At 49.3% G+C, this 25,285-nt stretch overlaps 1 protein-coding gene across 1 annotated transcript in view; it reads right to left on the bottom strand.

Annotated features, from left to right (window-relative positions):
* The window catches only part of grhl2b (grainyhead-like transcription factor 2b), a 110,428-nt gene that overhangs the window by 60,184 nt on the left and 24,959 nt on the right, over window positions 1-25,285 (bottom strand). Inside the window, exon 7 of the mRNA XM_055893182.1 lies at window positions 879-973. Coding sequence (XP_055749157.1) covers window positions 879-973 — 95 coding nt within the window. The remainder of the gene's footprint in view (window positions 1-878; window positions 974-25,285) is intronic.

Genomic DNA, 25,285 nt, shown 5'->3' on the forward strand with positions numbered 1-25,285 from the left:
AACACAATGACATGTTCTAATAACACACACAATGACATGTTGTAATAACACAATGACATGTTCTAATAACACAATGACATGTTCTAATAACACAATGACATGTTCTAATAACACAATGACATGTTCTAATAACACACAATGACATGTTCTAATAACACAATGACATGTTCTAATAACACAATGACATGTTCTAATAACACAATGACATGTTCTAATAACACAATGACATGTTCTAATAACACACAATGACATGTTCTAATAACACAATGACATGTTCTAATAACACAATGACATGTTCTAATAACACAATGACATGTTCTAATAACACAATGACATGTTCTAATAACACAATGACATGTTCTAATAACACAATGACATGTTCTAATAACACAATGACATGTTCTAATAACACAATGACATGTTCTAATAACACACACAATGACATGTTCTAATAACACAATGACATGTTCTAATAACACAATGACATGTTCTAATAACACAATGACATGTTCTAATAACACAATGACATGTTCTAATAACACAATGACATGTTCTAATAACACAATGACATGTTCTAATAACACAATGACATGTTCTAATAACACAATGACATGTTCTAATAACACAATGACATGTTCTAATAACACAATGACATGTTCTAATAACACAATGACATGTTCTAATAACACAATGACATGTTCTAATAACACAATGACATGTTCTAATAACACACACAATGACATGTTCTAATAACACAATGACATGTTATAATAACACAATGACATGTTATAATAACACAATGCCATGTTCTAATAACACAATGCCATGTTCTAATAACACAATGACATGTTCTAATAACACACGCAATGTGTTTTTACCTTGGCCTCTTCGTTCACATCCCAGGTGAAGGAGACAGCGTTGTAGGCAATCTCCTCAATGTTACCGATGGTGTTGAAGCTCTCCTTATAGTCCGCTGGAGAGAAGGAGGGAAAGAGGAAAGGAGGGATGGAGGGAAGGAGGGATGTAGAGAAGGAGAGATGAGAGGAGGAAGGAGAGGAAGGACACAGGGATTTAGAGAGAGAAGGGAAGGGAGGAAGGAGGGAGGGAATGGAGGAAGGAGGGAAGGAGAGAAGGAAGGCAGGAGGGAGGGAAGGAAAGAGAGAAAGAGAGAAGGGGGTGAAGGGAAGGAAGGATGAGAGGAAGGAAGGAGCAAAGGAGAGGAGGGAACAGAATGGAAGGTCAGAAGGGATTAATTCTCACAACACATGCTCAACCTTCCACCCAGCTGAAGTCTTGAGAGTCAATGAGAAGAATTGCAGGATGAATATATAAATGGAGAAGGTAAAAGATTATTCATCAGTATCTTCAAAAAATATCTACAGTTGTAGTCGGAAGTTTACATACACCTTTGCCAAATACATTTAAACTCAGTTTTTCACAATTGCTGACATTTAATCCTAGTAAAAATTCCCTGTTTTAGGTCAGTTAGGATCACCACTTTATTTTAAGAATGTGAAATGTCAGAATAATAGTAGAGAGAATGATTTATTTCAGCTTTTATTTCTTTCATCACATTCCCAGTGGGTCAGAAGTTGACATACACTCAATTAGTATTTGGTAGCATTGCCTTTAAATTGTTTAACTTGTGTCAAACGTTCCGGGTAGCTTTCCACAAGCTTCCCACAATAAGTTGGGTGACTTTTGGCCCATTCCTCGTGACAGAGCTGGTGTAACTGAGTCAGGTTTGTAGGCCTCCTTGCTCGCACACGCTGTTTCAGTTCCGCCCACAAATTTTCTATAGGATTGAGGTCAGGGCTTTGTGATGGCCACTCCAATACCTTGACTTTGTTGTCCTTAAGCCATTTTGCCACAACTTTGGAAGTATGCTTGGGGTCATTGTTCATTTGGAAGACCCATTTGCGACCAAGCTTTAACTTCCTGACTGATGTCTTGCGATGTTGCTTCAATATATCCACATAATTTTCCTCCCTCATGATACCATCTATTTTATGAAGTGCACTTTTTCCTCCAAACATAACGATGGTCATTATGGCCAAACAGTTCCATTTTTGTTACATTTCTCCAAAAAGTACAATCTTTGTCCCCATGTGCAGTTGCAAACCGTAGTCTGGCTTTTTTATGGTGGTTTTGGAGCAGTGGCTTCTTCCTTGATAAGCGGCCTTTCAGGTTATGTCGAAATAGGACTCATTTTACTGTGGATATAAATACTTTTGTACCCGTTTCCTCCGGCATCTTCACAAAGTCCTTTGCTGTTGTTCTGGGATTGATTTTCGCACCAAAGTACGTTCATCTCTAGGAGACAGAACACGTCTCCTTCCTGAGCGGTATGACGGCTGCGTGGTCCCATGGTGTTTATACTTGTGTACTATTGTTTGTACAGATGAACGTGGTTCCTTAGGGCGTTTGGAAATTGTTCCCAAGGATGAACCAGACTTGTGGAGGTCTACAATTTGTTTTCTGAGGTCTTGGCTGATTTCTTTTGATTTTCCCAGGATGTCAAGCAAAGAGTCACTGAGTTTGAAGGTAGGCCTTGAAATACATCCACATGTACGCCTCCAATTGACTCAAATGATGTCAATTATCAGAAGCTTCTAAAGCCATGACATCATTTCTATATTTCTCCAAGCTGTTTAAAGGCACAGTCAACTTAGTGTATGTAAACTTCTGACCCACTGGAATTGTGATACAGTGAATTATAAGTGAAATAATCTGTCTGTAAACAACTGTTGGAAAAAATGACTTGTGTCATGCACAAAGTAGATGTCCTAACCGACTTGCCAAAACTATAGTTTGTCAACAAGAAATTTGTGGAGTGGTTGAAAAACAAGTTTTAATGACTCCAACCTAAGTGTATGTAAACTTCAGACTTCAACTGTAGGTCTTGTTAGTTCAAAATTGACAAGTGGTTTTCTTTGAGTAAAACAACAAGTGTCTATCGCAGCAAACCAACTCTATCTGAAAATAATAACACGTGAACAGGCCAATATGATGAAGTTGTTATCAGTTAAAGCAGGAAGTCATTGTTCAGTCTGATTAGGAAATCTGTGCTATCAAACAGCATGTTCTTGATATCTCCTATCTGGCTATGTAAACAAACTCCCTGCCTTCAAAAAACACTGGTAAATACAGGAGACTATTCTTATTCCATCCATTAACCCAGGATACGTCAGTTCATCTATCACTATTAACCCAGGACACGTCAGTTCATCTATCACTATTAACCCAGGACATGTCAGTTAACTACCACTATTAACCCAGGACACGTCAGTTCATCTACCACTATTAACCCAGGACATGTCAGTTCATCTACCACTATTAACCCAGGACATGTCAGTTAACTACCACTATTAACCCAGGACATATCAGTTAACTACCACTATTAACCCAGGACATGTCAGTTAACTACCACTATTAACCCAGGACATGTCAGTTAACTACCACTATTAACCCAGGACATGTCAGTTCAACTACCACTATTAACCCAGGACATGTCAGTTAACTACCACTATTAACCCAGGACATGTCAGTTAACTACCACTATTAACCCAGGACATGTCAGTTAACTACCACTATTAACCCAGGACATGTCAGTTCAACTACCACTATTAACCCAGGACATGTCAGTTAACTACCACTATTAACCCAGGACATGTCAGTTAACTACCACTATTAACCCAGGACATGTCAGTTAACTACCACTATTAACCCAGGACATGTCAGTTCATCTACCGCTACTAACCCAGGACATGTCAGTTAACTACCACTATTAACCCAGGACATGTCAGTTAACTACCACTATTAACCCAGGACATGTCAGTTCATCTACCGCTACTAACCCAGGACATGTCAGTTAACTACCACTATTAACCCAGGACATGTCAGTTAACTACCACTATTAACCCAGGACATGTCAGTTAACTACCACTATTAACCCAGGACATGTCAGTTAACTACCACTATTAACCCAGGACATGACAGTCAACTACCACTATTAACCCAGGACATGTCAGTTCATCTACCGCTACTAACCCAGGACATGTCAGTTAACTACCACTATTAACCCAGGACATGTCAGTTCAACTACCACTATTAACCCAGGACATGTCAGTTCATCTACCGCTATTAACCCAGGACATGTCAGTTAACTACCACTATTAACCCAGGACATGTCAGTTAACTACCACTATTAACCCAGGACATGTCAGTTAACTACCACTATTAACCCAGGACATGTCAGTTAACTACCACTATTAACCCAGGACATGTCAGTTAACTACCACTATTAACCCAGGACATGTCAGTTCATCTACCGCTACTAACCCAGGACATGTCAGTTAACTACCACTATTAACCCAGGACATGTCAGTTCAACTACCACTATTAACCCAGGACATGTCAGTTAACTACCACTATTAACCCAGGACATGTTAGATCAACTACCACTATTAACCCAGGACATGTTAGATCAACTACCACTATTAACCCAGGACATGTCAGTTAACTACCACTATTAACCCAGGACATGTCAGTTAACTACCACTATTAACCCAGGACATATCAGTTAACTACCACTATTAACCCAGGACATGTCAGTTAACTACCACTATTAACCCAGGACATGTCAGTTAACTACCACTATTAACCCAGGACATGTCAGTTAACTACCACTATTAACCCAGGACATGTCAGTTAACTACCACTATTAACCCAGGACATGTCAGTTAACTACCACTATTAACCCAGGACATGTCAGTTAACTACCACTATTAACCCAGGACATGTCAGTTAACTACCACTATTAACCCAGGACATGTCAGTTAACTACCACTATTAACCCAGGACATGTCAGTTAACTACCACTATTAACCCAGGACATATCAGTTAACTACCACTATTAACCCAGGACATGTCAGTTAACTACCACTATTAACCCAGGACATATCAGTTAACTACCACTATTAACCCAGGACATGTCAGTTAACTACCACTATTAACCCAGGACATGTCAGTTAACTACCACTATTAACCCAGGACATGTCAGTTCAACTACCACTATTAACCCAGGACATGTCAGTTAACTACCACTATTAACCCAGGACATGTCAGTTAACTACCACTATTAACCCAGGACATGTCAGTTAACTACCACTATTAACCCAGGACATGTCAGTTAACTACCACTATTAACCCAGGACATGTCAGTTAACTACCACTATTAACCCAGGACATGTCAGTTCAACTACCCCATCAAACCCTCTACCCTCAAAACCTCTCCACCCCCAAACCCATCTACCCCCCAAAACTCTCTAACCCCAAATCTCCTCTATCCCCCCAAAACTCCTCTACCCCTCAAAATCTCAGTACCCCCAAAACCCCCAACACTTTACCTTCCCCAAAATCCTTTCTATCCACTCTACCCCCAAACCCCTATACCCCCTACCAGCCCACTACCCCCAAACCCCTATACCCCCTACCAGCCACATCTGAACCATTCTACGCCGTCTAACCCCCACGCAGTTGCCCTGAGACCTCCGTGGAGCTCCACCGGGACTGCCAAGCAGAATAAATATCAGAGATGTTGTTGTAGGCAGAACGCATCGGAGTAGGATTCTATTGCATTGATATGCACCACTCAGCCCACACATACCGGTACGGCATTACCAATCAGAGCTGCCGTAGCCCTGTATGCAAATAGAACATTGCCATATATGGATCTGTGCCATTCACTTTGAACTGGACTGTGTTTACAGCATGAGCGGTCGTGAGTAGATGGGCTTGTTTTGAGATCAACGCAAGAGCTGCATGTAGCCACGTGTGCACATTTTGTTCATATCCTTTGCTAGTTAGTGAGTTATTAGCCCAGTTATGAATAATTTGTAGTCAGCAATTGGGGAGTGACTGCTTCCTACAAGAGCACAAAACATGTACATTTCTAGACATCTTTGAAAAGCAAGTCAGGTAAAGAGCTTGTTTTTGGTCTTAAAGGGGCAGTGTTGTATTTTGAGACAGGCTTGAATAAGCTGAGTAGCCAATAGGCAGAGGGTTGCATAATTTGTCTGATTCTCTGTAATAATGGTATGGGAATAATGATGCATTTTGTTTTGTGAAGTGGTTTCTTGCATCAAACACAACAACATTTCCCATCACCTTCTTGTCTGAGTGGATAAAGGTTGATGTCAAGCCCTGCATGTTTTTTTCAAAAGTATCATGTAATGTAGTCCTACATTGAACACCACACATTGGCTGCTACAGTAGGCTGAATGATAGAACAACTATTACCATGTTAAAATGTTATGGGATGCATTTTCTCCACTGTTTCTGATGGTAGACCACTCTGGTAGGCCTACATTATGATTAAATAGCCACAGTAGCCTACTTCCCACTGTTAAAACTGTAACTTAAAGCGGGTACAGCCTCAGTGTTCACAGTAAAACTGTAACTTAAAGCGGGTACAGCCTCTGTGTTCACAGTAAAACTGTAACTTAAAGTGGGTACACCCTCAGTGTTCACAGTAAAACTGTAACTTAAAGCGGGTACACCCTCAGTGTTCACAGTAAAACTGTAACTTAAAGTGGGTACAGCCTCAGTGTTCACAGTAAAACTGTAACTTAAAGCGGGTACACCCTCAGTGTTCACAGTAAAACTGTAACTTAAAGCGGGTACACCCTCAGTGTTCACAGTAAAACTGTAACTTAAAGTGGGTACAGCCTCAGTGTTCACAGTAAAACTGTAACTTAAAGCAGGTACAGCCTCAGTGTTCACAGTAAAACTGTAACTTAAAGCGGGTACAGCCTCTGTGTTCACAGTAAAACTGTAACTTAAAGCGGGTACACCCTCAGTGTTCACAGTAAAACTGTAACTTAAAGTGGGTACAGCCTCAGTGTTCACAGTAAAACTGTAACTTAAAGCGGGTACACCCTCAGTGTTCACAGTAAAACTGTAACTTAAAGCGGGTACACCCTCAGTGTTCACAGTAAAACTGTAACTTAAAGTGGGTACAGCCTCAGTGTTCACAGTAAAACTGTAACTTAAAGCAGGTACAGCCTCAGTGTTCACAGTAAAACTGTAACTTAAAGCGGGTACAGCCTCTGTGTTCACAGTAAAACTGTAACTTAAAGCGGGTACACCCTCAGTGTTCACAGTAAAACTGTAACTTAAAGTGGGTACAGCCTCAGTGTTCACAGTAAAACTGTAACTTAAAGCGGGTACAGCCTCTGTGTTCACAGTAAAACTGTAACTTAAAGTGGGTACAGCCTCTGTGTTCACAGTAAAACTGTAACTTAAAGCGGGTACAGCCTCAGTGTTCACAGTAAAACTGTAACTTATAGTGGGTACAGCCTCAGTGTTCACAGTAAAACTGTAACTTAAAGCGGGTACACCCTCAGTGTTCACAGTAAAACTGTAACTTAAAGCGGGTACAGCCTCAGTGTTCACAGTAAAACTGTAACTTAAAGTGGGTACAGCCTCTGTGTTCACAGTAAAACTGTAACTTATAGTGGGTACAGCCTCAGTGTTCACAGTAAAACTGTAACTTAAAGTGGGTACAGCCTCTGTGTTCACAGTAAAACTGTAACTTATAGTGGGTACAGCCTCAGTGTTCACAGTAAAACTGTAACTTAAAGCGGGTACAGCCTCAGTGTTCACAGTAAAACTGTAACTTATAGTGGGTACAGCCTCAGTGTTCACAGTAAAACTGTAACTTAAAGCGGGTACACCCTCAGTGTTCACAGTAAAACTGTAACTTAAAGCGGGTACAGCCTCAGTGTTCACAGTAAAACTGTAACTTAAAGCGGGTACAGCCTCTGTGTTCACAGTAAAACTGTAACTTAAAGTGGGTACAGCCTCTGTGTTCACAGTAAAACTGTAACTTATAGTGGGTACAGCCTCAGTGTTCACAGTAAAACTGTAACTTAAAGCGGGTACAGCCTCAGTGTTCACAGTAAAACTGTAACTTATAGTGGGTACAGCCTCAGTGTTCACAGTAAAACTGTAACTTAAAGCGGGTACACCCTCAGTGTTCACAGTAAAACTGTAACTTAAAGCGGGTACAGCCTCAGTGTTCACAGTAAAACTGTAACTTAAAGCGGGTACAGCCTCTGTGTTCACAGTAAAACTGTAACTTAAAGCGGGTACAGCCTCAGTGTTCACAGTAAAACTGTAACTTAAAGCGGGTACAGCCTCTGTGTTCACAGTAAAACTGTAACTTAAAGCGGGTACAGCCTCAGTGTTCACAGTAAAACTGTAACTTAAAGTGGGTACAGCCTCAGTGTTCACAGTAAAACTGTAACTTAAAGTGGGTACAGCCTCAGTGTTCACAGTAAAACTGTAACTTAAAGCGGGTACAGCCTCAGTGTTCACAGTAAAACTGTAACTTAAAGCAGGTACAGCCTCAGTGTTCACAGTAAAACTGTAACTTAAAGCAGGTACAGCCTCAGTGTTCACAGTAAAACTGTAACTTAAAGCAGGTACAGCCTCAGTGTTCACAGTAAAACTGTAACTTAAAGCGGGTACAGCCTCAGTGTTCACAGTAAAACTGTAACTTATAGTGGGTACAGCCTCAGTGTTCACAGTAAAACTGTAACTTAAAGCGGGTACAGCCTCAGTGTTCACAGTAAAACTGTAACTTAAAGCGGGTACAGCCTCAGTGTTCACAGTAAAACTGTAACTTAAAGCGGGTACAGCCTCAGTGTTCACAGTAAAACTGTAACTTAAAGCAGGTACAGCCTCAGTGTTCACAGTAAAACTGTAACTTAAAGTGGGTACAGCCTCAGTGTTCACAGTAAAACTGTAACTTAAAGCAGGTACAGCCTCAGTGTTCACAGTAAAACTGTAACTTAAAGCTGGTACAGCCTCAGTGTTCACAGTAAAACTGTAACTTATAGTGGGTACAGCCTCAGTGATCACAGTAAAACTGTAACTTAAAGCGGGTACACCCTCAGTGTTCACAGTAAAACTGTAACTTAAAGCGGGTACAGCCTCAGTGTTCACAGTAAAACTGTAACTTAAAGTGGGTACAGCCTCAGTGTTCACAGTAAAACTGTAACTTAAAGCAGGTACAGCCTCAGTGTTCACAGTAAAACTGTAACTTAAAGCAGGTACAGCCTCAGTGTTCACAGTAAAACTGTAACTTAAAGCAGGTACAGCCTCAGTGTTCACAGTAAAACTGTAACTTAAAGCGGGTACAGCCTCAGTGTTTACAGTAAAACTGTAACTTAAAGTGGGTACAGCCTCAGTGTTCACAGTAAAACTGTAACTTAAAGCGGGTACAGCCTCAGTGTTCACAGTAAAACTGTAACTTAAAGTGGGTACAGCCTCAGTGTTCACAGTAAAACTGTAACTTAAAGTGGGTACAGCCTCAGTGTTCACAGTAAACGCGTGCTGGAAGTTTCACAGAATTTTTACAAAGTTCAAGTTTGCGCTCAGCAGACCTGAAATCTGCTCAGTGACGAAAGAAAATAGAGGGAACATTGCATTTAACCTCTCTACATTACCTAACCTCTATCTACCCCCAAAACCCCCTCTACCCCTCTACATTACCTAACCTCTCTATCCCTCTATCTACCCCCAAAACACCCTCTATATTACCTAACCTCTCTATCCCTTTATCTACCCCCAAAATCCCTTTACCCTTCCACCTCCCAATAACCCTCTACCCCCCGCAAACCAAGCCTCCTAACCGCTACTAACCATATGACAAATACTTTTTAATATTTATTCGAGTATTTGAGGAGTACTTTATTTATTGCACTTTTGGGACTATTCAATTGGTTCCACTGTTCCAAGCGAATTTCATCAAGTGCATCTCAAGTATTTAAACGTATGTGACAGCTGTACATGTTTGACTCAGGTCTTTAAACCAGGCCTCCCGGCTGGCTCAGTGAGATGGAGATCAATCAATCAATCAAATGTATTTTATATAGCCCTTCCTACATCAGCTGATATCTCAAAGTGCTGTACAGAAACCCAGGCTAAAACCCCAAACAGCAAGCAATGCAGGTGTAGAAGCACGGTGGCTAGAACAACTCCCTAGAAAGGCCAAAACCTAGGAAGAAACCTAGAGAGGAACCAGGCTATAAGGGGTGGCCAGTCCTCTTCTGGCTGTGCCGGGTGGAGATTATAACAGAACATGGCCAAGATGTTCAAATGTTCATAAATGACCAGCAGGGTCAAATAATAATAATCACAGTGGTTGTTGAGGGTACAACAGGTCAGCACCTCAGGAGTAAATGTCAGTTGGCTTTTCATAGCCAATTATTCTGATTCAGAGACGCATCACTTAAGAAGCCCTTTTCCCCACTAGGAGATAAAGGGAATAATAAGTCAAAGGCTGACCATGTCACTCCACTCCCCACTCCACTCCCACTTGGGCCGCTCCACTCCAGGTTTTCACAGGTGCACAGCCAGTCAGTCAGCCAGGCAGTCAGCCAGGTTGCATCCTGGTCCTCGTCCGTTAGTTCCCCGTTAAATAGATCCATTCAAATCCCAGGTCCCATGACACACATAGCCCCAGGCCTCCAAGCCTCCAGGCAGAGCCAGGGAACAATCCTGAACCAACTGCTATTCAAATCCCAGCCTAGCCTGGCGGTGTCATGTTACACCTCCCATCTGCTGCTACCACTATCCAGACCAGACCTGGGCTGTACTACAGTTTACTGTTTGTCATTTGACCAGGGGGTCACCTCTCTCCTCTTCTGCTACTAATCCTTCAGGTTAGCCCCCACCCCACACAGACACAATGACATATGGGTAAATGAAGCTATAGTATAGAGTTAGGAAGCAAGCGTGATGAACCAAACCATTAATCTGTCTGATGATATCAACAGATTTCATCACTTTGCTACAGACAAATTGAATATGATCTTTCCAGGATAACTGTTCATCAATTACAACTCCCAGGAATCTAGTGGATGTGACTTGTTCTATTTCATTCCCATCATTTGAGTTTCTGTCTCTTTTTTAAATGCATTTATATCTTGTCCCTGGTAGACGTACAACTGTTTGCAAAAACACATTGTTCTCTATTATTAACATTTAACCAATGATATGCATAATCATGAATAATATAATAATGTAATTTACTGAGTAATATTTCATGATCAACCGTGTCAAACGCTTTGGATAAATCTAAAAAAAGATGCCTAGAGTGTATTTCTTGTTGTTCAGGGCTGTAAAGATTTTATCCACAACTTGCAAAAGAGTCACATCTGTGGAGTAGTTTTTACCAAAACCATTTTGGTGCTCATAAAGAATACAGTGTTGATTTAAATGTTTCCACATTCTCTTATACAACAGTTTTTCTAGGATTTTAGAAAAACATAGCACAGATATTGGCCGAAAAATTGTGAAAGATCTTGGATCCCCAGATTTACAGAGGGATATAACTCATTTTCAAATCTTTAGGAACAATACCAGTTTGCATACATTTGGTGAATGATCCGTTAGAGTCTCAGTAATCCAGGAAGACACTGATTTCAACAAAGAGGCACCAATCTCATCAGGACCTGCTGCTAATATCTTTAAATTACCTCCTTCACATCAGGAGGATCCAACTGAAGCAGAGAAGGGAAATGTCCCTTAATATAATCTCACCAGGACCTGCTGCTAATATCTTTAAATTACCTCCTTCACATCAGGAGGATCCAACTGAAGCAGAGAAGGGAAATGTCCCTTAATATAATCCAAGGGATTTCCATCAACTTTCTCTATTTTCTTTGACAAATGTACCACATTCACAACAAAGGTATTAAATTGACATGAAATGATATCAGGATCACTATAGGTCTTATTTCCAACAATACATTGAGGTGAAATAGTTGTAGATGCCTTTCTCTTATTCAACAGTTTTTCCAAGTTGACTTCATTCATTCAACAAGTGGTTTCAGACTTAATAACCGCTCACTTCCTCATTGAGTAATAAACTGTCTGGATGATATGCATATATCTGTTATATCTGAGGCCTAGAGTGAAAAAATGATTATATCCTGCCTTGACAGACATGACAGGACCGGGACAAATGGGAAAAGTGCATTGTGATATTCTGTTGATATTATGCTAAGACAAAAACAGGCAACCAACTGCTAAATCATGTTCACTAAATCATGTTCACTAAATCATGTTCACTAAATCATGTCAATTGTTTAAGACATGTAACAAACACATCCCACATATTCATTTACTAGACTTAATATCAATCTCTGAGCATTAACATCACCCTTTCAGCCCCTCAGGCCTCAATCAGAGAGGTACAACACAGAAAGGTACACTGGCTGGCTGAGGCATTCCTCTCTCTGTCCAAACAAGCCACGCATTTCTCCCATCTGCCCTGATTCTCCCACCTTACATACCTGCTGCTTCTCAGCCTCTCTCTGCAGGTCGCAGCTTGCCATGTGGAACAGATCCTACATGCCTGTCAGTCACACTCACTCAACATGACTGGAGAGAAATTGTTCACATTCAAATTCACCGACTGATAATTGCGAAATGTTTGACAGTAAAAACTGTGACCCACTAAAATAAATTTTTAAAATAAATGAACATCAATCTGTTGAAGATTTGTCCTTTTAGAATGAAGCAATAGAACCACGGATGACAGGCTTCTCCTTTTTCTACAATCCACCAGGAAATGTTAATTATCTAGGTAAGTATGCTGGACTAACAACACCCAGTCATTAACTGAATTAATGCCCCTCAACAACACAACGGAGAGAGGGATACGAAAGGGAGAAGAGAAGAGGTGAGGAGGAGGGATACGAAAGGGAGAAGAGAAGAGGTGAGGAGGAGGGATACAAAAGGGAGAAGAGAAGAGGTGAGGAGGAGGGATACGAAAGGGAGAAGAGAAGAGGTGAGGAGGAGGGATACGAAAGGGAGAAGAGAAGAGGTGAGGAGGAGGGATACGAAAGGGAGAAGAGAAGAGGTGAGGAGGAGGGATACGAAAGGGAGAAGAGAAGAGGTGAGGAGGAGGGATACGAAAGGGAGAAGAGAAGAGGTGAGGAGGAGGGATACGAAAGGGAGAAGAGAAGGGGTGAGGAGGAGGGATACGAAAGGGAAAAGAGAAGAGGTGAGGAGGAGGGATACGAAAGGGAGAAGAGAAGAGGTGAGGAGGAGGGATACGAAAGGGAGAAGAGAAGAGGTGAGGAGGAGGGATACGAAAGGGAGAAGAGAAGAGGTGAGGAGGAGGGATACGAAAGGGAGAAGAGAAGAGGTGAGGAGGAGGGATACGAAAGGGAGAAGAGAAGAGGTGAGGAGGAGGGATACGAAAGGGAGAAGAGAAGAGGTGAGGAGGAGGGATACGAAAGGGAGAAGAGAAGAGGTGAGGAGGAGGGATACGAAAGGGAGAAGAGAAGAGGTGAGGAGGAGGGATACGAAAGGGAGAAGAGAAGGGGTGAGTAGGAGGGATACGAAAGGGAGAAGAGAAGAGGTGAGGAGGAGGGATACGAAAGGGAGAAGAGAAGAGGTGAGGAGGAGGGATACGAAAGGGAGAAGAGAAGAGGTGAGGAGGAGGGATACGAAAGGGAGAAGAGAAGAGGTGAGGAGGGATACGAAAGGGAGAAGAGAAGAGGTGAGGAGGAGGGACACGAAAGGGAGAAGAGAAGAGGTGAGGAGGAGGGATACGAAAGGGAAAAGAGAAGAGGTGAGGAGGAGGGATACGAAAGGGAGAAGAGAAGAGGTGAGGAGGAGGGACATGAAAGGGAGAAGAGAAGAGGTGAGGAGGAGGGACACGAAAGGGAGAAGAGAAGAGGTGAGGAGGAGGGATATGAAAGGGAGAAGAGAAGGGGTGAGGAGGAGGGATACGGAAGGGAGAAGAGAAGAGGTGAGGAGGAGGGACACGAAAGGGAGAAGAGAAGAGGTGAGGAGGAGGGATACGAAAGGGAAAAGAGAAGAGGTGAGGAGGAGGGATACGAAAGGGAAAAGAGAAGAGGTGAGGAGGAGGGATACGAAAGGGAGAAGAGAAGAGGTGAGGAGGAGGGATACGAAAGGGAGAAGAGAAGAGGTGAGGAGGAGGGATACGAAAGGGAGAAGAGAAGAGGTGAGGAGGAGGGACACGAAAGGGAGAAGAGAAGAGGTGAGGAGGAGGGATACGAAAGGGAGAAGAGAAGGGGTGAGGAGGAGAGATACGAAAGGGAAAAGAGAAGAGGTGAGGAGGAGGGATACGAAAGGGAGAAGAGAAGAGGTGAGGAGGAGGGATACGAAAGGGAGAAGAGAAGAGGTGAGGAGGAGGGACACGAAAGGGAGAAGAGGTGAGGAGGTGGGACACGAAAGGGAGAAGAGAAGGGGTGAGGAGGAGGGATACGAAAGGGAGAAGAGAAGAGGTGAGGAGGAAGGATACGAAAGGGAGAAGAGAAGAGGTGAGGAGGGATACGAAAGGGAGAAGAGAAGAGGTGAGGAGGAGGGACACGAAAGGGAGAAGAGAAGAGGTGAGGAGGAGGGATACGAAAGGGAAAAGAGAAGAGGTGAGGAGGAGGGATACGAAAGGGAGAAGAGAAGAGGTGAGGAGGAGGGACATGAAAGGGAGAAGAGAAGAGGTGAGGAGGAGGGACACGAAAGGGAGAAGAGAAGAGGTGAGGAGGAGGGATATGAAAGGGAGAAGAGAAGGGGTGAGGAGGAGGGATACGGAAGGGAGAAGAGAAGAGGTGAGGAGGAGGGACACGAAAGGGAGAAGAGAAGAGGTGAGGAGGAGGGATACGAAAGGTAAAAGAGAAGAGGTGAGGAGGAGGGATACGAAAGGGAAAAGAGAAGAGGTGAGGAGGAGGGACACGAAAGGGAGAAGAGAAGAGGTGAGGAGGAGAGATACGAAAGGGAGAAGAGAAGAGGTGAGGAGGAGGGATACGAAAGGGAGAAGAGAAGAGGTGAGGAGGAGGGACACGAAAGGGAGAAGAGAAGAGGTGAGGAGGAGGGATACGAAAGGGAGAAGAGAAGGGGTGAGGAGGAGAGATACGAAAGGGAAAAGAGAAGAGGTGAGGAGGAGGGATACGAAAGGGAGAAGAGAAGAGGTGAGGAGGAGGGATACGAAAGGGAGAAGAGAAGAGGTGAGGAGGAGGGACACGAAAGGGAGAAGAGGTGAGGAGGTGGGACACGAAAGGGAGAAGAGAAGGGGTGAGGAGGAGGGATACGAAAGGGAGAAGAGAAGGGGTGAGGAGGAGGGATACGAAAGGGAGAAGAGAAGGGGTGAGGAGGAGGGATACGAAAGGGAGAAGAGAAGGGGTGAGTAGGAGGGATACGAAAGGGAGAAGAGAAGAGGTGAGGAGGAGGGATACGAAAGGGAGAAGAGAAGAGGTGAGGAGGAGGGATACGCAAGGGAGAAGAGAAGAGGTGAGGAGGAGGGATATGAAAGGGAGAAGAGAAGGGGTGAGTAGGAGGGATATGAAGGAGATCTCCTCTATACTGTGAAGGTAGGGGGCAGTGACTGGTGGTAGGACCAGGTAGGGGGCAGTGACTGGTGGTAGGACCAGGTAGGGGGCAGTGACTGGTGGTAGGACCAGGTAGGGGGCAGTGACTGGTGGTAGGACCAGGAAGGGGGCAGTGACTGGTGGTAGGACCAGGTAGGGGGCAGTGACTGGTGGTAGGACCAGGTAGGGGGATGTGGAACAGTGACTGGTGGTAGGACCAGGTAGGGGGATGTGACTGGTGGTAGGACCAGGTAGGGGGATGTAGAACAGTGACTGGTGGTAGGACCAGGTAGGGGGCAGTGACTGGTGGTAGGACCAGGTAGGGGGCAGTGACTGGTGGTAGGACCAGGTAGGGGGCAGTGACTGGTGGTAGGACCAGGTAGGGGGCAGTGACTGGTGGTAGGACCAGGAAGGGGGCAGTGACTGGTGGTAGGACCAGGTAGGGGGCAGTGACTGGTGGTAGGACCAGGTAGGGGGATGTGGAACAGTGACTGGTGGTAGGACCAGGTAGGGGGATGTGACTGGTGGTAGGACCAGGTAGGGGGATGTAGAACAGTGACTGGTGGTAGGACCAGGTAGGGGGCAGTGACTGGTGGTAGGACCAGGTAGGGGGCAGTGACTGGTGGTAGGACCAGGTAGGGGGATGTAGAACAGTGACTGGTGGTAGGACCAGGTAGGGGGATGTGACTGGTGGTAGGACCAGGTAGGGGGCTGTGGAACAGTGACTGGTGGTAGGACCAGGTAGGGGGATGTGACTGGTGGTAGGACCAGGTAGGGGGCTGTGGAGCAGTGACTGGTGGTAGGACCAGGTAGGGGGATGTAGAACAGTGACTGGTGGTAGGACCAGGTAGGGGGATGTGACTGGTGGTAGGATCAGGTAGGGGCTGTGACTGGTGGTAGGACCAGGTAGGGGGCATTGACTGGTGGTCTGACCAGGTAGGGGGCAGTGACTGGTGGTAGGACCAGGTAGGGGGCTGTGGAACAGTGACTGGTGGTAGGACCAGGTAGGGGGATGTGACTGGTGGTAGGACCAGGTAGGGGGCTGTGGAACAGTGACTGGTGGTAGGACCAGGTAGGGGGCTGTGGAACAGTGACTGGTGGTAGGACCAGGTAGGGGGTAGTGACTGGTGGTAGGACCAGGTAGGGGGCTGTGGAACAGTGACTGGTGGTAGGACCAGGTATTGGGCTGTGGAACAGTGACTGGTGGTAGGACCAGGTAGGGGGCAGTGACTGGTGGTAGGACCAGGTAGGGGGCAGTGGAACAGTGACTGGTGGTAGGACCAGGTAGGGGGATGTGGAACAGTGACTGGTGGTAGGACGAGGTAGGGGGATGTGACTGGTGGTAGGACCAGGTAGGGGGATGTGACTGGTGGTAGGACCAGGTAGGGGGATGTGACTGATGGTAGGACCAGGCAGGGGGATGTGGAACAGTTACTGGTGGTAGGACCAGGTAGGGGGCAGTGACTGGTGGTAGGACCAGGTAGGGGGATGTGACTGGTGGTAGGACCAGGTAGGGGGATGTGACTGGTGGTAGGACCAGGTAGGGGGATGTGACTGGTGGTAGGACCAGGTAGGGATCTGGAACAGTGACTGGTGGTAGGACCAGGTAGGGGGATGTGACTGGTGGTAGGACCAGGTAGGGGGATGTGACTGGTGGTAGGACCAGGTAGGGGATGTGACTGGTGGTAGGACCAGGTAGGGGGATGTGGAACAGTGACTGGTGGTAGGACCAGGTAGGGGATGTGACTGGTGGTAGGACCAGGTAGGGGATGTGACTGGTGGTAGGACCAGGTAGGGGGATGTAGAACAGTGACTGGTGGTAGTACCAGGTAGGGGATGTGACTGGTGGTAGGACCAGGTAGGGGGATGTGACTGGTGGTAGGACCAGGTAGGGGGCTGTGGAACAGTGACTGGTGGTAGGACCAGGTAGGGGGATGTGACTGGTGGTAGGACCAGGTAGGGGAGTGTGGAACAGTGACTGGTGGTAGGACCAGGTAGGGGGCAGTGACTGGTGGTAGGACCAGGTAGGGGGCTGTAGAACAGTGACTGGTGGTAGGACCAGGTAGGGGGCAGTGACTGGTGGTAGGACCAGGTAGGGGGATGTAGAACAGTGACTGGTGGTAGGACCAGGTAGGGGGCAGTGACTGGTGGTAGGACCAGGTAGGGGGATGTGGAACAGTGACTGGATGTAGGACCAGGTAGGGGGCAGTGACTGGTGGTAGGACCAGGTAGGGGGATGTAGAACAGTGACTGGTGGTAGGACCAGGTAGGGGAATGTGGAACAGTGACTGGTGGAAGGACCAGGTAGGGGGCAGTGACTGGTGGTAGGACCAGGTAGGGGGCAGTGACTGGTGGTAGGACCAGGTAGGGGGATGTGACTGGTGGTAGGACCAGGTAGGGGGCTGTGACTGGTGGTAGGACCAGGTAGGGGGATGTAGAACAGTGACTGGTGGTAGGACCAGGTAGGGGGATGTGGAACAGTGACTGGTGGTAGGACCAGGTAGGGGGATGTGGAACAGTGACTGGTGGTAGGACCAGGTAGGGGGATGTGGAACAGTGACTGGTGGTAGGACCAGGTAGGGGGCAGTGACTGGTGGTAGGACCAGGTAGGGGGCAGTGACTGGTGGTAGGACCAGGTAGGGGGCTGTAGAACAGTGACTGGTGGTAGGACCAGGTAGGGGGCAGTGACTGGTGTTAGGACCAGGTAGGGGGATGTGGAACAGTGACTGGTGGTTGGACCAGGTAGGGGGCAGTGACTGGTGGTAGGACCAGGTAGGGGGATGTGGAACAGTGAAAGGTGGTAGGACCAGGTAGGGGGATGTGGAACAGTGACTGGTGGTAGGACCAGGTATTGGGCAGTGACTGGTGGAAGGACCAGGTAGGGGGATGTAGAACAGTGACTGGTGGTAGGACCAGGTAGGGGGCAGTGACTGGTGGTAGGACCATGTACGGGGCAGTGGAACAGTGACTGGTGGTAGGACCAGGTAGGGGGCAGTGACTGGTGGTAGGACCAGGTAGGGGGATGTAGAACAGTGACTGGTGGTAGGACCAGGTAGGGGGCAGTGACTGGTGGTAGGACCAGGTAGGGGGATGTGGAACAGTGACTGGTGGTAGGACCAGGTAGGGGGATGTGGAACAGTGACTGGTGGTAGGACCGGGCAGGGGGATGTGGAACAGTGACTGGTGGTAGGACCAGGTAGGGGGATGTGGAACAGTGACTGGTGGTAGGACCAGGTAGGGGGATGTGGAACAGTGACTGGTGGTAGGACCAGGTAGGGGGATGTGACTGGTGGTAGGACCAGGTAATGGGATGTGACTGGTGGTAGGACCAGGTAGGGGGATGTGGAACAGTGACTGGTGGTAGGACCAGGTAGGGGGCAGTGACTGGTGGTAGGACCAGGTAGGGGGATGTGACTGGTGGTAGGACCAGGTAGGGGGCTGTGACTGGTGGTAGGACCAGGTAGGGGGATGTGGAACAGTGACTGGTGGTAGGACCAGGTAGGGGGCAGTGACTGGTGGTAGGACCAGGTAGGGGGATGTGACTGGTGGTAGGACCAGGTAGGGGGCTGTGACTGGTGGTAGGACCAGGTAGGGGGATGTGGAACAGTGACTGGTGGAAGGACCAGGTAGGGGTCAGTGACTGGTGGTAGGACCAGGTAGGGGGCAGTGACTGGTGGTAGGACCAGGTAGGGGGCAGTGACTGGTGGTAGGACCAGGTAGGGGGCAGTGACTGGTGGTAGGACCAGGTAGGGGGATGTGGAACAGTGACTGGTGGTAGGACCAGGTAGGGGGATGTGACTGGTGGTAGGACCAGGTAGGGGGATGTAGAACAGTGACTGGTGGTAGGACCAGGTAGGGGGATGTGACTGGTGGTAGGACCAGGTAGGGGGCAGTGACTGGTGGTAGGACCAGGTAGGGGGATGTAGAACAGTGACTGGTGGTAGGACCAGGTAGGGGGATGTGACTGGTGGTATGCCAGGTAGGGGGCTGTGGAACAGTGACTGGTGGTAGGACCAGGTAGGGGGATGTGACTGGTGGTAGGACCAGGTAGGGGGCTGTGGAGCAGTGACTGGTGGTAGGACCAGGTAGGGGGATGTAGAACAGTGACTGGTGGTAGGACCAGGTAGGGGGATGTGACTGGTGGTAGGACCAGGTAGGGGCTGTGACTGGTGGTAGGACCAGGTAGGGGGCAGTGACTGGTGGTAGGACCAGGTAGGGGGCAGTGACTGGTGGTAGGACCAGGTAGGGGGCTGTGGAACAGTGACTGGTGGTAGGACCAGGTAGGGGGATGTGACTGGTGGTAGGACCAGGTAGGGGGCTGTGGAACAGTGACTGGTGGTAGGACCAGGTAGGGGGCTGTGGAACAGTGACTGGTGGTAGGACCAGGTAGGGGGTAGTGACTGGTGGTAAGACCAGGTAGGGGGCTGTGGAACAGTGACTGGTGGTAGGACCAGGTAGGGGGCTGTGGAACAGTGACTGGTGGTAGGACCAGGTAGGGGGCAGTGACTGGTGGTAGGACCAGGTAGGGGATAGTGGAACAGTGACTGGTGGTAGGACCAGGTAGGGGGATGTGACTGGTGGTAGGACCAGGTAGGGGGATGTGACTGGTGGTAGGACCAGGTAGGGGGCTGTGGAACAGTGACTGGTGGTAGGACCAGGTAGGGGGATGTGACTGGTGGTAGGACCAGGTAGGGGGATGTGGAACAGTGACTGGTGGTAGGACCAGGTAGGGAGTGGTGACTGGTGGTAGGACCAGGTAGGGGGCTGTAGAACAGTGACTGGTGGTAGGACCAGGTAGGGGGCAGTGACTGGTGGTAGGACCAGGTAGGGGGATGTAGAACAGTGACTGTTGGTAAGACCAGGTAGGGGGCAGTGACTGGTGGTAGGACCAGGTAGGGGGATGTGGAACAGTGACTGGTGGTAGGACCAGGTAGGGGGCAGTGACTGGTGGTAGGACCAGGTAGGGGGATGTAGAACAGTGACTGGTGGTAGGACCAGGTAGGGGGATGTGGAACAGTGACTGGTGGTAGGACCAGGTAGGGGGCAGTGACTGGTGGTAGGACCAGGTAGGGGGATGTAGAACAGTGACTGGTGGTAGGACAAGGTAGGGGGCAGTGACTGGTTGTAGGACCAGGTAGGGGGCAGTGACTGGTGGTAGGACCAGGTAGGGGGCAGTGACTGGTGGTAGGACCAGGTAGGGGGCAGTGACTGGTGGTAGGACCAGGTAGGGGGATGTGGAACAGTGACTGGTGGTAGGACCAGGTAGGGGGATGTGACTGGTTGTAGGACCAGGTAGGGGGATGTAGAACAGTGACTGGTGGTAGGACCAGGTAGGGGGCAGTGACTGGTGGTAGGACCAGGTAGGGGGCAGTGACTGGTGGTAGGACCAGGTAGGGGGATGTAGAACAGTGACTGGTGGTAGGACCAGGTAGGGGGATGTGACTGGTGGTAGGACCAGGTAGGGGGCTGTGGAACAGTGACTGGTGGTAGGACCAGGTAGGGGGATGTGACTGGTGGTAGGACCAGGTAGGGGGCTGTGGAGCAGTGACTGGTGGTAGGACCAGGTAGGGGGATGTAGAACAGTGACTGGTGGTAGGACCAGGTAGGGGGATGTGACTGGTGGTAGGACCAGGTAGGGGCTGTGACTGGTGGTAGGACCAGGTAGGGGGCAGTGACTGGTGGTAGGACCAGGTAGGGGGCAGTGACTGGTGGTAGGACCAGGTAGGGGGCTGTGGAACAGTGACTGGTGGTAGGACCAGGTAGGGGGATGTGACTGGTGGTAGGACCAGGTAGGGGGATGTGGAACAGTGACTGGTGGTAGGACCAGGTAGGGGGATGTGACTGGTGGTAGGACCAGGTAGGGGGCTGTGGAACAGTGACTGGTGGTAGGACCAGGTAGGGGGATGTGGAACAGTGACTGGTGGTAGGACCAGGTAGGGGGTAGTGACTGGTGGTAGGACCAGGTAGGGGGCTGTGGAACAGTGACTGGTGGTAGGACCAGGTAGGGGGCTGTGGAACAGTGACTGGTGGTAGGACCAGGTAGGGGGCAGTGACTGGTGGTAGGACCAGGTAGGGGATAGTGGAACAGTGACTGGTGGTAGGACCAGGTAGGGGGATGTGACTGGTGGTAGGACCAGGCAGGGGGATGTGGAACAGTGACTGGTGGTAGGACCAGGTAGGGGGCAGTGACTGGTGGTAGGACCAGGTAGGGGGATGTGGAACAGTGACTGGTGGTAGGACCAGGTAGGGGGCAGTGACTGGTAGTAGGACCAGGTAGGGGGCTGTGACTGGTGGTAGGACCAGGTAGGGGGATGTGACTGGTGGTAGGACCAGGTAGGGGGGATGTGGAACAGTGACTGGTGGTAGGACCAGGTAGGGGGATGTGACTGGTGGTAGGACCAGGTAGGGGGATGTGACTGGTGGTACGATCAGTTAGGGGGCAGTGACTGGTGGTAGGACCAGGTAGGGGGATGTGACTGGTGGTAGGACCAGGTAGGGGGATGTGACTGGTGGTAGGACCAGGTAGGGGATGTGGAACAGTGACTGGTGGTAGGACCAGGTAGGGGGATGTGACTGGTGGTAGGACCAGGTAGGGGGCAGTGACTAGTGGTAGGACCAGGTAGGGGGATGTGACTGGTGGTAGGACCAGGTAGGGGGATGTGACTGGTGGTAGGACCAGGTAGGGGGCAGTGACTGGTGGTAGGACCAGCTAGGGGGATGTGGAACAGTGACTGGTGGTAGGACCAGGTAGGGGTTGTGACTGGTGGTAGGAGCAGGTAGGGGATGTGACTGGTGGTAGGACCAGGTAGGGGGATGTAGAACAGTGACTGGTGGTAGGACCAGGTAGGGGATGTGACTGGTGGTAGGACCAGGTAGGGGGATGTGACTGGTGGTAGGACCAGGTAGGGGGCTGTGGAACAGTGACTGGTGGTAGGACCAGGTAGGGGGATGTGACTGGTGGTAGGACCAGGTAGGGGGATGTGGAACAGTGACTGGTGGTAGGACCAGGTAAGGGGCGGTGACTGGTGGTAGGACCAGGTAGGGGGCTGTAGAACAGTGACTGGTGGTAGGACCAGGTAGGGGGCAGTGACTGGTGGTAGGACCAGGTAGGGGGATGTAGAACAGTGACTGGTGGTAAGACCAGGTAGGGGGCAGTGACTGGTGGTAGGACCAGGTAGGGGGATGTGGAACAGTGACTGGTGGTAGGACCAGGTAGGGGGCAGTGACTGGTGGTAGGACCAGGTAGGGGGATGTAGAACAGTGACTGGTGGTAGGACCAGGTAGGGGGATGTGGAACAGTGACTGGTGGTAGGACCAGGTAGGGGGCAGTGACTGGTGGTAGGACCAGGTAGGGGGATGTAGAACAGTGACTGGTGGTAGGACAAGGTAAGGGGCAGTGACTGGTTGTAGGACCAGGTAGGGGGCAGTGACTGGTGGTAGGACCAGGTAGGGGGATGTGACTGGTGGTAGGAATAGGTAGGGGGCTGTGACTGGTGGTAGGACCAGGAAGGGGGATGTAGAACAGTGACTGGTGGTAGGAACAGGTAGGGGGATGTGGAACAGTGACTGGTGGTAGGACCAGGTAGGGGGCAGTGACTGGTGGTAGGACCAGGTAGGGGGATGTGGAACAGTGACTGGTGGTAGGACCAGGTAGGGGGATGTAGAACAGTGACTGGTGGTAGGACCAGGTAGGGGGCAGTGACTGGTGGTAGGGCCAGGTAGGGGGATGTGGAACAGTGACTGGTGGTAGGACAAGGTAGGGGGCAGTGACTGGTTGTAGGACCAGGTAGGGGGCAGTGACTGGTGGTAGGACCAGGTAGGGGGATGTGACTGGTGGTAGGACCAGGTAGGGGGCTGTGACTGGTGGTAGGACCAGGTAGGGGGATGTAGAACAGTGACTGGTGGTAGGACCAGGTAGGGGGATGTGGAACAGTGACTGGTGGTAGGACCAGGTAGGGGGCAATGACTGGTGGTAGGACCAGGTAGGGGGCAGTGACTGGTGGTAGGACCAGGTAGGGGGCTGTAGAACAGTGACTGGCGGTAGGACCAGGTAGGGGGCAGTGACTGGTGGTAGGACCAGGTAGGGGGATGTGGAACAGTGACTGGTGGTAGGACCAGGTAGGGGGCAGTGACTGGTGGTAGGACCAGGTAGGGGGATGTAGAACAGTGACTGGTGGTAGTACCAAGTAGGGGGCAGTGACTGGTGGTAGGACCAGGTAGGGGGCAGTGGAACAGTGACTGGTGGTAGGACCAGGTAGGGGGATGTGGAACAGTGACTGGTGGTAGGACCAGGTAGGGGGATGTGGAACAGTGACTGGTGGTAAGACCAGGCAGGGGGATGTGGAACAGTGACTGGTGGTAGGACCAGGTAGGGGGATGTGGAACAGTGACTGGTGGTAGGACCAGGTAGGGGGATGTGGAACAGTGACTGGTGGTAGGACCAGGTAGGGGGATATGACTGGTGGTAGGACCAGGTAGGGGGATGTGGAACAGTGACTGGTGGTAGGACCAGGTAGGGGGCAGTGACTGGTGGTAGGACCAGGTAGGGGGATGTGACTGGTGGTAGGACCAGGTAGGGGGCTGTGACTGGTGGTAGGACCAGGTAGGGGGATGTGGAACAGTGACTGGTGGTAGGACCAGGTAGGGGGCAGTGACTGGTGGTAGGACCAGGTAGGGGGATGTGACTGGTGGTAGGACCAGGTAGGGGGCTGTGACTGGTGGTAGGACCAGGTAGGGGGATGTGGAACAGTGACTGGTGGTAGGACCAGGTAGGGAGCAGTGACTGGTGGTAGGACCAGGTAGGGGTGAGTGACTGGTGGTAGGACCAGGTAGGGGGATGTGGAACAGTGACTGGTGGTAGGACCAGGTATTGGGCAGTGACTGGTTGTAGGACCAGGTAGGGGGATGTAGAACAGTGACTGGTGGTAGGACCACGTAGGGGGCAGTGACTGGTGGTAGGACCAGGTAGGGGGCAGTGGAACAGTGACTGGTGGTAGGACCAGGTAGGGGGATGTGGAACAGTGACTGGTGGTAGGACCAGGTAGGGGGATGTAGAACAGTGACTGGTGGTAGGACCAGGTAGGGGGCAGTGACTGGTGGTAGGGCCAGGTAGGGGGATGTAGAACAGTGACTGGTGGTAGGACCAGGTAGGGGGATGTGGAACAGTGACTGGTGGTAGGACAAGGTAGGGGGCAGTGACTGGTTGTAGGACCAGGTAGGGGGCAGTGACTGGGGGTAGGACCAGGTAGGGGGATGTGACTGGTGGTAGGACCAGGTAGGGGGCTGTGACTGGTGGTAGGACCAGGTAGGGGGATGTAGAACAGTGACTGGTGGTAGGACCAGGTAGGGGGATGTGGAACAGTGACTGGTGGTAGGACCAGGTAGGGGGCAGTGACTGGTGGTAGGACCAGGTAGGGGGATGTGGAACAGTGACTGGTGGTAGGACCAGGTAGGGGGATGTAGAACAGTGACTGGTGGTAGGACCAGGTAGGGGGCAGTGACTGGTGGTAGGACCAGGTAGGGGGCAGTGACTGGTGGTAGGACCAGGTAGGGGGCTGTAGAACAGTGACTGGCGGTAGGACCAGGTAGGGGGCAGTGACTGGTGGTAGGACCAGGTAGGGGGATGTGGAACAGTGACTGGTGGTAGGACCAGGTAGGGGGATGTGGAACAGTGACTGGTGGTAGGACCAGGTAGGGGGCAGTGACTGGTGGTAGGACCAGGTAGGGGGATGTGGAACAGTGACTGGTGGTAGGACCAGGTAGGGGGATGTGGAACAGTGACTGGTGGTAGGACCAGGTATTGGGCAGTGACTGGTGGTAGGACCAGGTAGGGGGATGTAGAACAGTGACTGGTGGTAGTACCAAGTAGGGGGCAGTGA

The sequence above is a fragment of the Salvelinus fontinalis genome, chromosome 32 (genome assembly GCF_029448725.1).
Source record: "Salvelinus fontinalis isolate EN_2023a chromosome 32, ASM2944872v1, whole genome shotgun sequence".
Taxonomy (NCBI): Eukaryota; Metazoa; Chordata; class Actinopteri; order Salmoniformes; family Salmonidae; genus Salvelinus; species Salvelinus fontinalis.